This window comes from Aethalodelphis obliquidens, unplaced genomic scaffold (assembly GCF_003676395.1).
Source record: "Aethalodelphis obliquidens isolate GAN/ISIS:26980383/991018 unplaced genomic scaffold, ASM367639v1 scaffold121, whole genome shotgun sequence".
Lineage (NCBI taxonomy): Eukaryota > Metazoa > Chordata > Mammalia > Artiodactyla > Delphinidae > Aethalodelphis > Aethalodelphis obliquidens.
Genome location: NW_020838065.1, coordinates 1566883 through 1577899, shown reverse-complemented (window position 1 = coordinate 1577899; position 11017 = coordinate 1566883). Strand labels below are relative to the sequence as shown.

At 56.8% G+C, this 11017-nt stretch overlaps 1 protein-coding gene across 4 annotated transcripts in view; it reads right to left on the bottom strand.

The window, feature by feature from the left end:
• Window positions 1–1912: 1912 nt before the first annotated feature.
• Window positions 1913–11017, bottom strand: part of N4BP3 (NEDD4 binding protein 3) — a 12042-nt gene continuing 2937 nt past the window's right edge. The window contains exons 2-5 of one of the 4 annotated variants that reach the window (XM_027098218.1): window positions 8292–8797; window positions 7276–7791; window positions 6604–6831; window positions 1913–6479 (exon numbers count right to left, since the gene is read on the bottom strand). In XM_027098218.1, coding sequence (XP_026954019.1) covers window positions 5952–6479; window positions 6604–6831; window positions 7276–7791; window positions 8292–8612 — 1593 coding nt within the window. In that variant the 5' untranslated portion in view covers window positions 8613–8797 and the 3' untranslated portion in view covers window positions 1913–5951. Of the gene's footprint in view, window positions 6480–6603; window positions 6832–7275; window positions 7792–8291 lie in introns of all 4 variants that reach the window. The other 3 variants (XM_027098220.1, XM_027098219.1, XM_027098217.1) reach the window with 3 other exon arrangements.

Below are 11017 nucleotides of genomic sequence, written 5' to 3'. Positions count from 1 at the left end.
CCTGCCTCTCAGCTACACTGGGTGTGAGCAAAGCCTAGCTTCTGCCAGAACTTAGAATGCCCAGCTCATACATCAGGCTCCTTCACCTCTGTCTGTCATTGTTTCCCCCAGTATGTGGCTCTTCTTACATCATGGTTTAGTTACTTTTCAGGTTGCACCATGTTTTCTTACATGGCTGATTTTGTCAATCTTTCCTTGTTGGGATTGTGTGGTTTGGTTTTGTTTTATTTTGTTGGAGGGTGGCTGCTTCAAAGCAGAAAAACTTAGCTATTCTCCACTAACTCAGTAACAGTCTTTTTACCTTTTGCTAGTTTCCTAGGATTTGATTTTTAAAATTTAATTCCCAATGCATGTCCATTTTATTTTGCAGGGGGTGGTGTAAAATATGACTTTTTTTCCCCATATTTTTGTCCAGTTATCCCAGAACTGCTTAAAAAATAATCTTCGTTACCCGCTCATTTGGAAGCCCGTTACCATATTAAGATTTTTCTACAAAATGAAATCTATTTCTTGCTCTTCATTCTTCCCACTGAGGCACAGTTTTATTTTTATACGAATGTCATACTGTTTTACTCACTACTTTGTAATATGTTCTAATATGTGGTGGGATTAAACACTGCTCACAAAAAGGGCAAAAAAGAAAAACAAACACAAGGTTATTGAGAAAGCAGATCATTGGTTGCCTGAGGGTGGGGTAGAATGGCTGACTACAGAGGTACACGGGGATTTGGGGGGGATGATGGAACTATTCTGTATCTTGGCTATTCTGTAGGGCTGGTTGTACAATTCTCTGTACTGTCAAAGCAGTGAATTTTCCTGTATGTAAATTATACCTTAAAAATGGCAGGGGTGGGCTTCCCTGGTGGCGCAGTGGTTGAGAGTCCACCTGCCAATGCAGGGGACACGGGTTCGTGCCCCGGTTCGGGAAGATCCCACATGCCACGGAGCGGCTGGGCCCATGAGCCATGGCCGCTGAGCCTGCGCGTCTGGAGCCTGTGCTCCGCGACGGGAGAGGCCACAACAGTGAGAGGCCCGTGTACCGCCAAAAAAAAAAAGAAAAAAAAATGGCAGGGGTTAGGGAGGCCAGTACACAAAGAGCATACTAGATAACAAAGAAGGAAGGAAGGAAGGAAGGGAGGGAGGGAGGGAGGGAAGAAAGGTTCTTGATAGAGAGGACAAGCCCTGGAGTGCTCTCCTGAAAAACAGCCTTCCTTGCCTCCCAGAGTGTGTCCAGGAAGGCCAGGCTAGGAAAAGATGAACAGCTGGGGGGATGGGGGGCAACAGCGGGTAGTGCAGCCACCACCTGCCTTCTGCAGAACCAGGGAGCATCAGGGCTCAACATCAGTTCAAGTTGCCCGCTCAGGCTCTGCTCTTCCTTCCACCCTCCAGGTGACTCCCAACCAGTCTCCTGTTTCTCCCTACCCCTGCCATTCCTTGCAAAGCTTTGGTTCAGGCCAGGAGCAGCTATATCATTTGCAGGCCCCAGAGCAAAATGAAAATGCGAGGCCCTTTGTTCAAACATCATTAACTTCCGGATGATGACAGCAGAGCATTGCACCAAGTCTAAGGCCCTTCTGAGTGTGGGGCCCTTGGTGACTACACAGGTCACACACACACAAAGCCGGTCCTGGTTCTGGCCCTTCCCCTTGGCTGCCTGAGGGACCCACCCACAGTCACAGGAGGTGAAGTCCTTCTGTGCCAGCTTGCCAGGCTGTCCAGCTTGCCTCCTTTCACCCCTTTCCAGACAAGATCCTCTCATAGACCTGCCACACGCTTCCCCGTGACCAAATCCTGGCCCATCCTGGAATGCCTTCATCTCACCCTACTCCAGAGGAAATACCCACAACTTCCCCTCCTCTGAGAAGATTACCCCTGTTAAAGAAAAAAATTACTCATGACACGTGTTAAAGAATATGGTAAGGAAGACTTTATTCAAGGGGGCTACTGGAATGGGGTTTTGTGGTAGGGGCCAGAGAGTGGCCTCAACTCCAAATATAACCAGGAAACGTTGAATTCATAGCCAAGGAGCAGGGTGGAGGTCAGCAGATGGAAAATTACTAAGAGGAAACCTCAAGGTGCAGGGGGAACTGGCTAAACAACTTCAGAGGATTCTCAGTGAAGGCAGGCCAGAGTGACCAGACATAACCCTGGAGATGGTGGAGGCTGAGGAACCAGATTAGATATGGAAGGTGATCAGATATGGAGGATGGGAGAACTCTGTCTAACCTAAGTTAGCAGGATTCTCGCTAGAACTGGACTGCATAAGGACACAGGAAGGCACAGTGAAAAAGAAAGCTCGGAAGTGGCCGACCAAAGTTTGGTCAACATCTGTCCCCCTGCCCCACTATGACCTGGAGTGATAAGTGAGCCAGCTCTCCTCTGAACTCCCATGGCACTCAAACTTCACCTCTCATGACCTATTCCACTTTTGTTTTTGTTTCAAGAAACAGCACATTCTTTTTCTTTCCTGAATCCAATACAGAGGGGTAAAGCCCCCACCTACTAGGGTGGTGGGTTATGCAATCTGAATTGTCACCTGCACCCTCTTTGGAAAAAGTTTCCCTAATACCTGCAGCTCCCCCAGTCTCAAAGAAATTTACTCTCCATCCCCCAGATGGGCTCCCTCTGCCTTCTCCGAGATCTGCTGACTTGCTCACCACTGTGGAGGTGCCTCTGTTGTCCCCACCTCTGTATGTTCGCACTTTTCTGGCCCAGTCACTACTGTGGACCTGTGTGTGTGTTGTCTCTCTCCCCCACCCTCCAGGAAGGGCCACGGGGGCAGAGGCTTTGAGCACCTTGGCTTCCTCCCCGAGGGAGGCACTCAGTACATCACTGTGCAGTGAATGGCAGTGCTTGGCACAGACCTGGTTCAGACCAGGTGGCACGAAAGGTGAATGAATGCTTGGAGCTGGAGCCTTCGCCATCTTCCCCCCCGCCCCACCAGCTTGAATCCATATGCTAGTCAGGGGAGGGGTGTGGTCTCTCTTGACTCCAAAGCCCCCCAGTGTCTGCTGGGCTGGAACCAGGGCAGGCTCTGGGGATGAAAACAGAAGAGCCGGCCCTGCCCCAACCATGCCCACAGCCCAGTGGAAACAGAGGCAAACTGACAATTCCAACAGCACAGAAAAAGCTGGTGGAGAGACGGAGGGGATGTGGGCATAGGGAATGAGGAATTGCCTAGGCAGGGTGTCAGTGCAGGGAAGGCTTTCCTAAGGAGGCAAGATCTGAGCACTGTGAGGGGGCATCTGGAGAATGAGGGCCCAGAGGGCTGCTGGCATCAGGAAAGGCACCACTATCAGTGACCCTGGAGGGAGACTGTCAGAGGCCTCAAGTGACAGGTTAAGGGGCCCAGGGAGCCACTGGAGGGTGTGAAGCTATCTGAGCTGAGAACAAGAGGGACCAAGGGCAGGGAGCCCAGTGTAGGGAGCTAGTCTCAGTCTGGAGAGAATTAGCTCTTGGGCCTAGTCTGCTGGGGGAGGGGGTCTGAGGACAGCTGGGGAGCTGAGGGGTCCACCAGGGGCAGGACAGAGGGGCTGCCCCAAGCAGTAGCCACTACAGTGGCACCTGTGATCGCCTGGCCCCAGAGCCACCCAGCCGGCTTGGGGACAGGGAACTGGTTTTCCCAGCAGGGATGAGCTCACAGGGATCTGGTTCCCTCTGAGCCACCCCAGCTTCGGCTCTCTCGTGCCCTCCCCCTACATCTGGGCCTGGCTTTGGTTTCTGGCACAGCTGCCAAGTTTTGGTACCGCCCGCCCACTCCCCGCTGGCTATACTGGCCAGCCCAGCTCCCTAATTGCTGGGTGGGGAGCTGTTCTGCAGAGCTGGGACACCAAAAGGTGGACCCCAGCCACTGTGGGGCACGTGGGCACCCAGCCTGACCAGCTCCAGGCCCTGGGGGTGACTCAGTCTTCAGGCTAGCACTGAGCTCTGGAGGGCCCTTCGGAGGAACCATTGACCCAGAAACCTCGATTAGAAGGGGTGTGTGAAATGGGTATCAAGGCCTGTCATGGACAGGCCAGCCTAACCCAAGTGTCCCTGCTTTCCCTCCCCAGGCAGAGGACCTGGGCTCAGGGGTGAGCCCAGATGGGTCTCAGCTAGGCCCAGGGGTCTGCCCTGGCCACAGGCTCCAGGCAAGCCTGGTCAGTGCTAAAAGGGGCTGAGACTGGTGGGAAAGAATGCAACAGAGGGAGGGACCAGGAAGCAGCCCTCCAGGCCTCCAACCCAGGAACCCCAAACACACCCCCTTAGACACACCCACCACCCACAGCACATCTCTACTATACACACCTGACACACACATAAACACACCACCCCCACGGCAGACAACACACACCCTGCTCTGCCCTAAAAAGGCGGGGCACACTGGCTCACACTCCACAGCTGCATCCAGACCCCTGCACAGCGACTCCACTCCACCACCAGGACCCACTTGTTGGGGCCTGAGGGGGCCGCCAGGCGTGGCCAGGGAAGGAGCTGATCACAGCCATTAGGGAACAAACTGGGGGTCTCTGCAGAGATCTCAGACGTGGCCACTGCCCCACCATGACTGGGCCTGGGAGGGAGACTTCTGTGTGCTGGCTCCCCTGTGGCAGGAAGCACATCTCATTCAACCCTGACCCCCCCATGCCCTGACAGCCTAACACAGCACCAGGCAGGCAGGAAGCGCTCCACGCATGGCAGCAGTTACACGGATGCATCTGTAAGGACAGCAAACTCCAGAGCAAGGGCTAGGGAGATGCCTCTTGCACAGCCAGACTTGTTCTGCGCTCCAGATCACCCACCCAGGAGGGAGCAATGGGCCAGAGGGGAAGCCAGATGTCTGAGAGGGCAAGGATGGGAGTGGGTTTTAGGGGCCAAGGACCAGCCTTGGCTAAGAGCAAGGGTCACGGAGCCAAATGCAGGGCCAGGGATGGGGGTGCTTCCTTCCAGGAAAGAACTTTCCAGAATACAAATCAGATCATATCTCACTCCTGCTCAAGAATACCCCATGGCCCCCCATGCCTACAGGGAAATGTCCACATTCCCTGTGGTTCTGTGGTAAAGGGCTGTGGTTCTGGCCCTTTACCAAGCTTTCTCTGCCTCATCTCCCGCACCTTCCCAGGGCCCTCATCCCAACGGAGGGAGGGGTGCACAAGCCAGAGAGAAAGGTGGGAGGTATGTTCTGGGAGGGGCAGGGCCCCTCCTGGAGGCTTAAGGTTCTCCAGCAGAAGCTGTGTTAGGCCGGCCCCGCATCCAGCTGGGCCTGGGAACCTGGGGCCCAGCCTTTCCAAAAAGAGGATGTTGTTTCATGTTATAGCAATACCTTGGCTGACTTGCCTTCTGAAAAGTCCCACTGATGCTAAAGAAAGGAATTTCATCCCACATGGCAGCTAAGGAACTCTGTGGTGCCAGGGCAAGGATTCCTCCAGTCCCCAACGTGCATGTCCAGCAGCTGCACACAGAGGCACAAGGCATACCCTCCCCACTGACCATGAACATGGTGGAGCTACAGCCTGGGACAACAGCCCTAACCCTGACCGTCCACGATCCTCTGGACTCAGGTCAGGGACAGGCCCAACATCATCACCTGGTGCCTCCTCGTAGAAAATGTGATTTTATTCTGGGGAGGCCAATGTTCCCACCCCAGTCTCCCTCCCTCACACTGGCCCTTTTGCATCACAGGGCTCTTCACTCCCAAACCTCCTTTCCTGGGCCACACCTACTTCAGAGAGCAGGGCTGGGCTCTGCCTAGGTATTCCTCAGCCAGTAGGGCCTTGCCCTGGCTCCTGCTGCTGGCACCCATCCAGCCCACAGCCCCACTGGATCCCTCCTCTCAGCGAGCCTCTCCATCTTTGGCTGGTCACAGCAGATTCTGCCCCAGACCAACGTAAGGAAGGAGCTGGCCGTCTCAGAGTGGGCTTGTGCAAGCCATCTTCTGACAGTGCTTCTGCTGTCAGCTCACTCCGCTGGCCTCAGATCTTGGAGGACTCAAGCCGAGGGCTCCAGGGCGCGAGGGGCTCCCGCAGTGCCCGCAGCTCCTGTTCCAGCACCTGGTTGCGGTGGTACATGTCCATGTAGCCCCCCTGGATCTCCCGCTGGTAGCGCAGCACCCGCTCCTTCTCCTCCTGCCATATCCGCCGCTCCTGCTCAAAGCGCAGCGCCTGCTCCTGGCCCCGGAGCCGCTCCTTCAGCAGCTCAGCCCGCAGCTGCTCGGCACCATCGCCGGCCTCACTGCCTCCTGCCTCCCCCAGCAGCCCCCTGCTCTTGCAGTCATCGGTCTCACAGCTGCCTGGGGCCTCCTCCCGAGGGGCCTGCTCCTGCAGGCTCCGCACAGCCTCTCGCAGCTGGGCCAGCTCTGCGTCCTGGGCCTGGGCTTGCACCCGGCTGCCCCGAAGTTGCGTCTTCAGGCTGAAGATCTCAGCAAGCTTCTGTGCCAGCTCAGCCTGGGCCTCCCGCAGCTGCTGCTTCAGGAGGCTAATCTCTGCTGTCTTCTGGCACACCTGAAGGGGGACAGGGATGGGCAAGAGCCAAGCAAAGCAGGGTAAGGGGGGACCAGTTGGAAGGCAGCTAGAGGATGGGATGACAGTAATGAGGGCAGGAGTTTCTGAATGCCTAGTCTCTCACCTCCCATCGGGCTTCTTCCTCTGATCGGGCACTGGGATCGGCCTCTGGGCCCAGGCCCTGCTGTGCCCGCAGCTCCTTGTGTAGGCGCCGTTGCTCCTGCTGGGCCATGAACAGCTGCAGCTGGAGGTTGCGCTCACTACGCTCGGCCTTCTGGGTCACCTCATGCAACTGCTCCACGTATAGGCGCTTCAGCTCAGACAGCCACAGACGCTGGCGCTCCTCCAGCACCTGCCAAGAGGAAGAGGCACCTGCCATGCCCTGATATCCACACACGGCCCTGCCTCCCGGACACCGACTGCCTGCACTCCCATGGCTGGCCCACAGATCCAACACTCCAGCTGCTTCTAACATCCTGTGCCTCAACACCACAGGGTCCAGGGTCCAATGCTCTGGCCACACATGTGCCCTAACCCACGATGTCCTCCAGAGGTGAAGTGTCCTCAACACATGGCCCTCCCAGGGAGTCTCCCTCCCACCCAACTCCCAGCAAGGACCACCAATGCCATGACATCCCCACCACGTGGGGCTTGGGGAGAGGAGCCAAATCACCTCTCTCTTCCTTATTCTCTTGTGCCCAGAGCCATGTGGGAGAGCTGGCTGGTGACCCTCTGTTTGCCCTGTACTCTAATGCCAAGGGACAGAACAGCACACCAAGGCAGGGGCTGCTCTCACCTGCGTGAAGGGGTTGGTGCCATTCTCATCACTGAGGCCCCTCTTGAGCTCCTCGCAGGTGTCGGGCAGCACGGCCACCATGTCCTCGGCAGTGGGGCAGGAGAACTCGTAGGGGGGTGGTGGTTCAGGCAAGCAGCTCAGCACAGCCTCCTTGGGACCCCGTGAGGCCCGGTCCAGGGAGCCCCCGAGGTGGTTAGTGTGGCCCAGGGAGGAGCAGAAGGGGCCGGGACCAGTGCTGGGACTGCGGCCAAAGCTGCCTCCACTGGAGGAGTCGGACAGACTGGGCTCGGGCTCAGGGCCACCCTCATCCAGGCTGAGGGCGTGCAGCAGCTGGGCACGGGCCTGGGCCTGGCTGGCCCGGGGCCCTGGGCTCAGGGGAGGGTGGCAGGCCAGCGTGTGCAGGCTGCCATTGCTGCGCCACAGCTTCTGACCCTTGTGGGCCGCCAGGCTCTGCGTGGACAGGAAGCCTTTCCCGGTGCCCACTGTCGGCTTGAATACTGATGGGCGAATGTGGCACTGCCAGGAAGAGAGGGCAGGAATGAGACCCTGGGCTGACTGCTCTGCTCTGCCCTCCGATGCTCCCTCCCGCAGCCCCTGGGAATCCTCTTTGAGAACATGGGGGACATGTCACCAAGAGGCAGTGACCAAGTCTCAAGCCTGCCCACAGCAACACTTTCATGGGACTTCCCTGGTGGCGCAGTGGTTAAGACTCTGCGCTCCGATGCAAGGGGCCCCAGTTCAATCCCTGGTCAGGGAACTAAATCCCACATGCATGCTGCAACTAAGGAGGCCACCTGCCATAACTAAGGAGCCCATGTGCCGCAACTAAGGAGCCCACTTGCCGCAACTAAGACCCAGTGCAACCAAATAAATAAATTATATATTTAAAAAAAATTCCGCATGTTATTTAAAAAAAAAAAAAAAAAGACTTTCACATCCCATCCCAGCATCAGGGTCTCCAAGGAAGCCCCCATCCCCACACTACCACAGTAGGGAGGGGCACGGCAGAGGCACACCTTGTCAAAACGACCCCGCTCAGGCAGCGAAGTCTTGCTGAAGTCACCGGCCCGAGGATGTTCCTGGTAGTAGAGGGTGGCATAGTCGGCAGGCTCGTTCCGAGAGGCCCGCTTGGTGGTCTTGCTGTCCTTCTTGGGGAGGTGCAGGTAGCTGAAGAGCTCGCGCTGGCCCAAGCTTTTCCGGAACAGCCCATCAGGCTGGCGGGAGCCCCGAGACCCTGCGAGTGCTGCCCGTAGCTCTTCAGGGGAAATGTCCTGCCGTTCCAACAGGCTGCCCACGTTGCCCATGGCAATGCCAGCAGGGCCTGGAGCTGTGGCCATGAAGTTTCACCAGGGCACAGGCGGCTGCTTCTGGGGGTCGGGAGGCTCCATCAGAGCAGGTAGGCGCTTGCTGCCCAACTCCCCTGATGCCCTAAAACCAAGTGCTTGCTCTCTGTGTCAGCTCCCCACCTGGCCCACCCAGGAGTGGCAGATGTGGGTTCCAGAGAGAATCCAGGACAGGATTCCTAGAGAAAGGAGTAGAGGTCCCAAGGCCACCTGTCTAGTGCTCCAGCTCCGACTAGGGGCCAGGGTATGACTGGGGTCACGGGGGACCAGGACCTGAAGCAGCAGGATAGGGGCCCCTCCCAGGACTGGGCCAGCTGAGGACTCCATCGCTGTCTGACTCTAACTTTGTTCATTCTCTTGCCAGGCACCTAATGTTGTGGGTGGGCAGAGGGCACCAGAGAACCAGGGCTGGTGGCCTCAGAATTTCCATTCCTTCTTCCCTTGGGAGGGGGAAAACCCCACTCAACCCCTCTTCCTGCAGAGGGTCAGAGTTTTCCCAAGGGAAACACCTGGCACGGGTGGGGTTGGGGGCTACCACACGACGGATACAAACAGGAAGGGCCCGAGGGGAAGGACGGTGGGAACAATGGCCACAAGTTCCGGAACAGGTGTCCATGTTGGGGCAGTGGTGCGAGGCAGGGGGAAGGGGCAGCTGGAGCCCTGCCAGCCCCTGTATATGCTGCCCCTCCAAAGCCCACCACCAGGCAGCGGGACCCAAATCCTGACCCAATGTGTGGAACCAGTCAGTGTGTGGGCTCTGGCTTCCTCATCTGGACAATGGCCATGACAACTCTTATCACTCAGGGATGCTGGGAGGACTGACTAAGATTAGAAGACAAAACGCCCAGTCCAGGGCCTGGCCTACAGCCAGGATCAACACAGGGTGGCTGAAGCTGAGCTTAGCTGGTAGACACGTGAACGCCGCCAGCAAGTTCCTGAGCGACCAGGTCTCCCACCTGTGCTGGGACCACACTGTGGAGGGCAGGGCCTGTCCCTAGTGCCCCGCTGGATCCAGGCCAGCACCTGGCACACAGTAGGTGCTCATAAAGGACTTGCCAAGTGAATGAATGCCACCTTCTCTGCCTCCCACCCAGCTGTTCCCATTCACGGACAGACACCCAGCAGGCACAATGCAGCTGCCAGTCCATCCCCCCGCCCTGCCCCACAACCCAATATGCTTCCGGGACACTGACTCCCGCTCCAAACAATGGTTAGGAGGTTCCATCTTCCTCAACCATTTCCAGGTTTTGTGTTTGTAGAATACAAAGCTCACAGGGAGTGGGAAGGAGGGAGGGGGGTGGAAGGGCACAGCCCTGCCCCCACACCCTGTGGCCCTCAATCTCACCCCGGGCAAAAGCAACCTTCCCAACCCTCCCCTACCAGCCCCCAGACAGCTCAACCTCTCTGGGGGTGTCACAAGCCACACAGGGTTAAGAGAGTCATCCAGATAAGGAATGACAGGTGCTGGGCACCTACAGTGACATGGCCCTGCGTAGGGGTTTCACGGAGCCCTGGCATATGGTTAACTATCTGGTTTTTTAGGTAAGGGCACTGGGGGCTCCGAAAGGTGAAGTGGCTTGCCCAAGGTCACAGAGCTGGTCAGAGTGAGGATGCCTGTGATTCTAGTAACACGACTGCCAAATGTCTAGTGGGGACCCAGGATGTCACCCACAGCCCAAGAGTTGGAATTGAAGCATCTTGCCCCCCAATCTGACACCCCCTCACCATGACAAGCCCACCCAGCAACAGACACCGCTGTGTCACACAGCCCACTGAACTCCTGTCACTGCTTCTTGGGGAGGTAGACAGCAGAGAATGTGGTCTCCAGCACACTCTCACACCATCTCTCCACGAAGCACCTCCCTTCGCCATGCCTCAGTTTCCCCACCTTTCCCCAAAGTGGGAAAGACTCTACCTGCCCTGCCATCCTTATAGGGTTGCTGTGACAGTCACAGAGATGGGGAGGTGAAAGGGCTTGTGAACTGTAAACCTGGTGAGAGCATGGTGGCTGGGATGGTGGCAGTGGTGCCAAATATGCCCACTTTATCCCAAACACACAGTGCCTCACGTCTGCTGGCCAGAGCCTCATTTCCTATCTCAGGGAGCAATAACCGACACTCCATAATCCCCACAAAGGGTCTCAGGTCCAGGGGAGAGGCAGCCATGGGCCAAAACAGCACATACACCACACACATACGGCAGTCCAGTCAGTGCCACCAGCGGCACATAAGTTCCTCCGTTAGAGGACACAGAGAGGATCCAACAGCAGACACAGTCACGCTCAAGGTCATCCACACAGCACTGATCACCTTCCAGACACAGACATAACGCACGAATACATATTGTCCTCCCTAGCCCCAAGGCTGCTAGATGTAGGGGAGTGTGTGTATGTGTGTGTG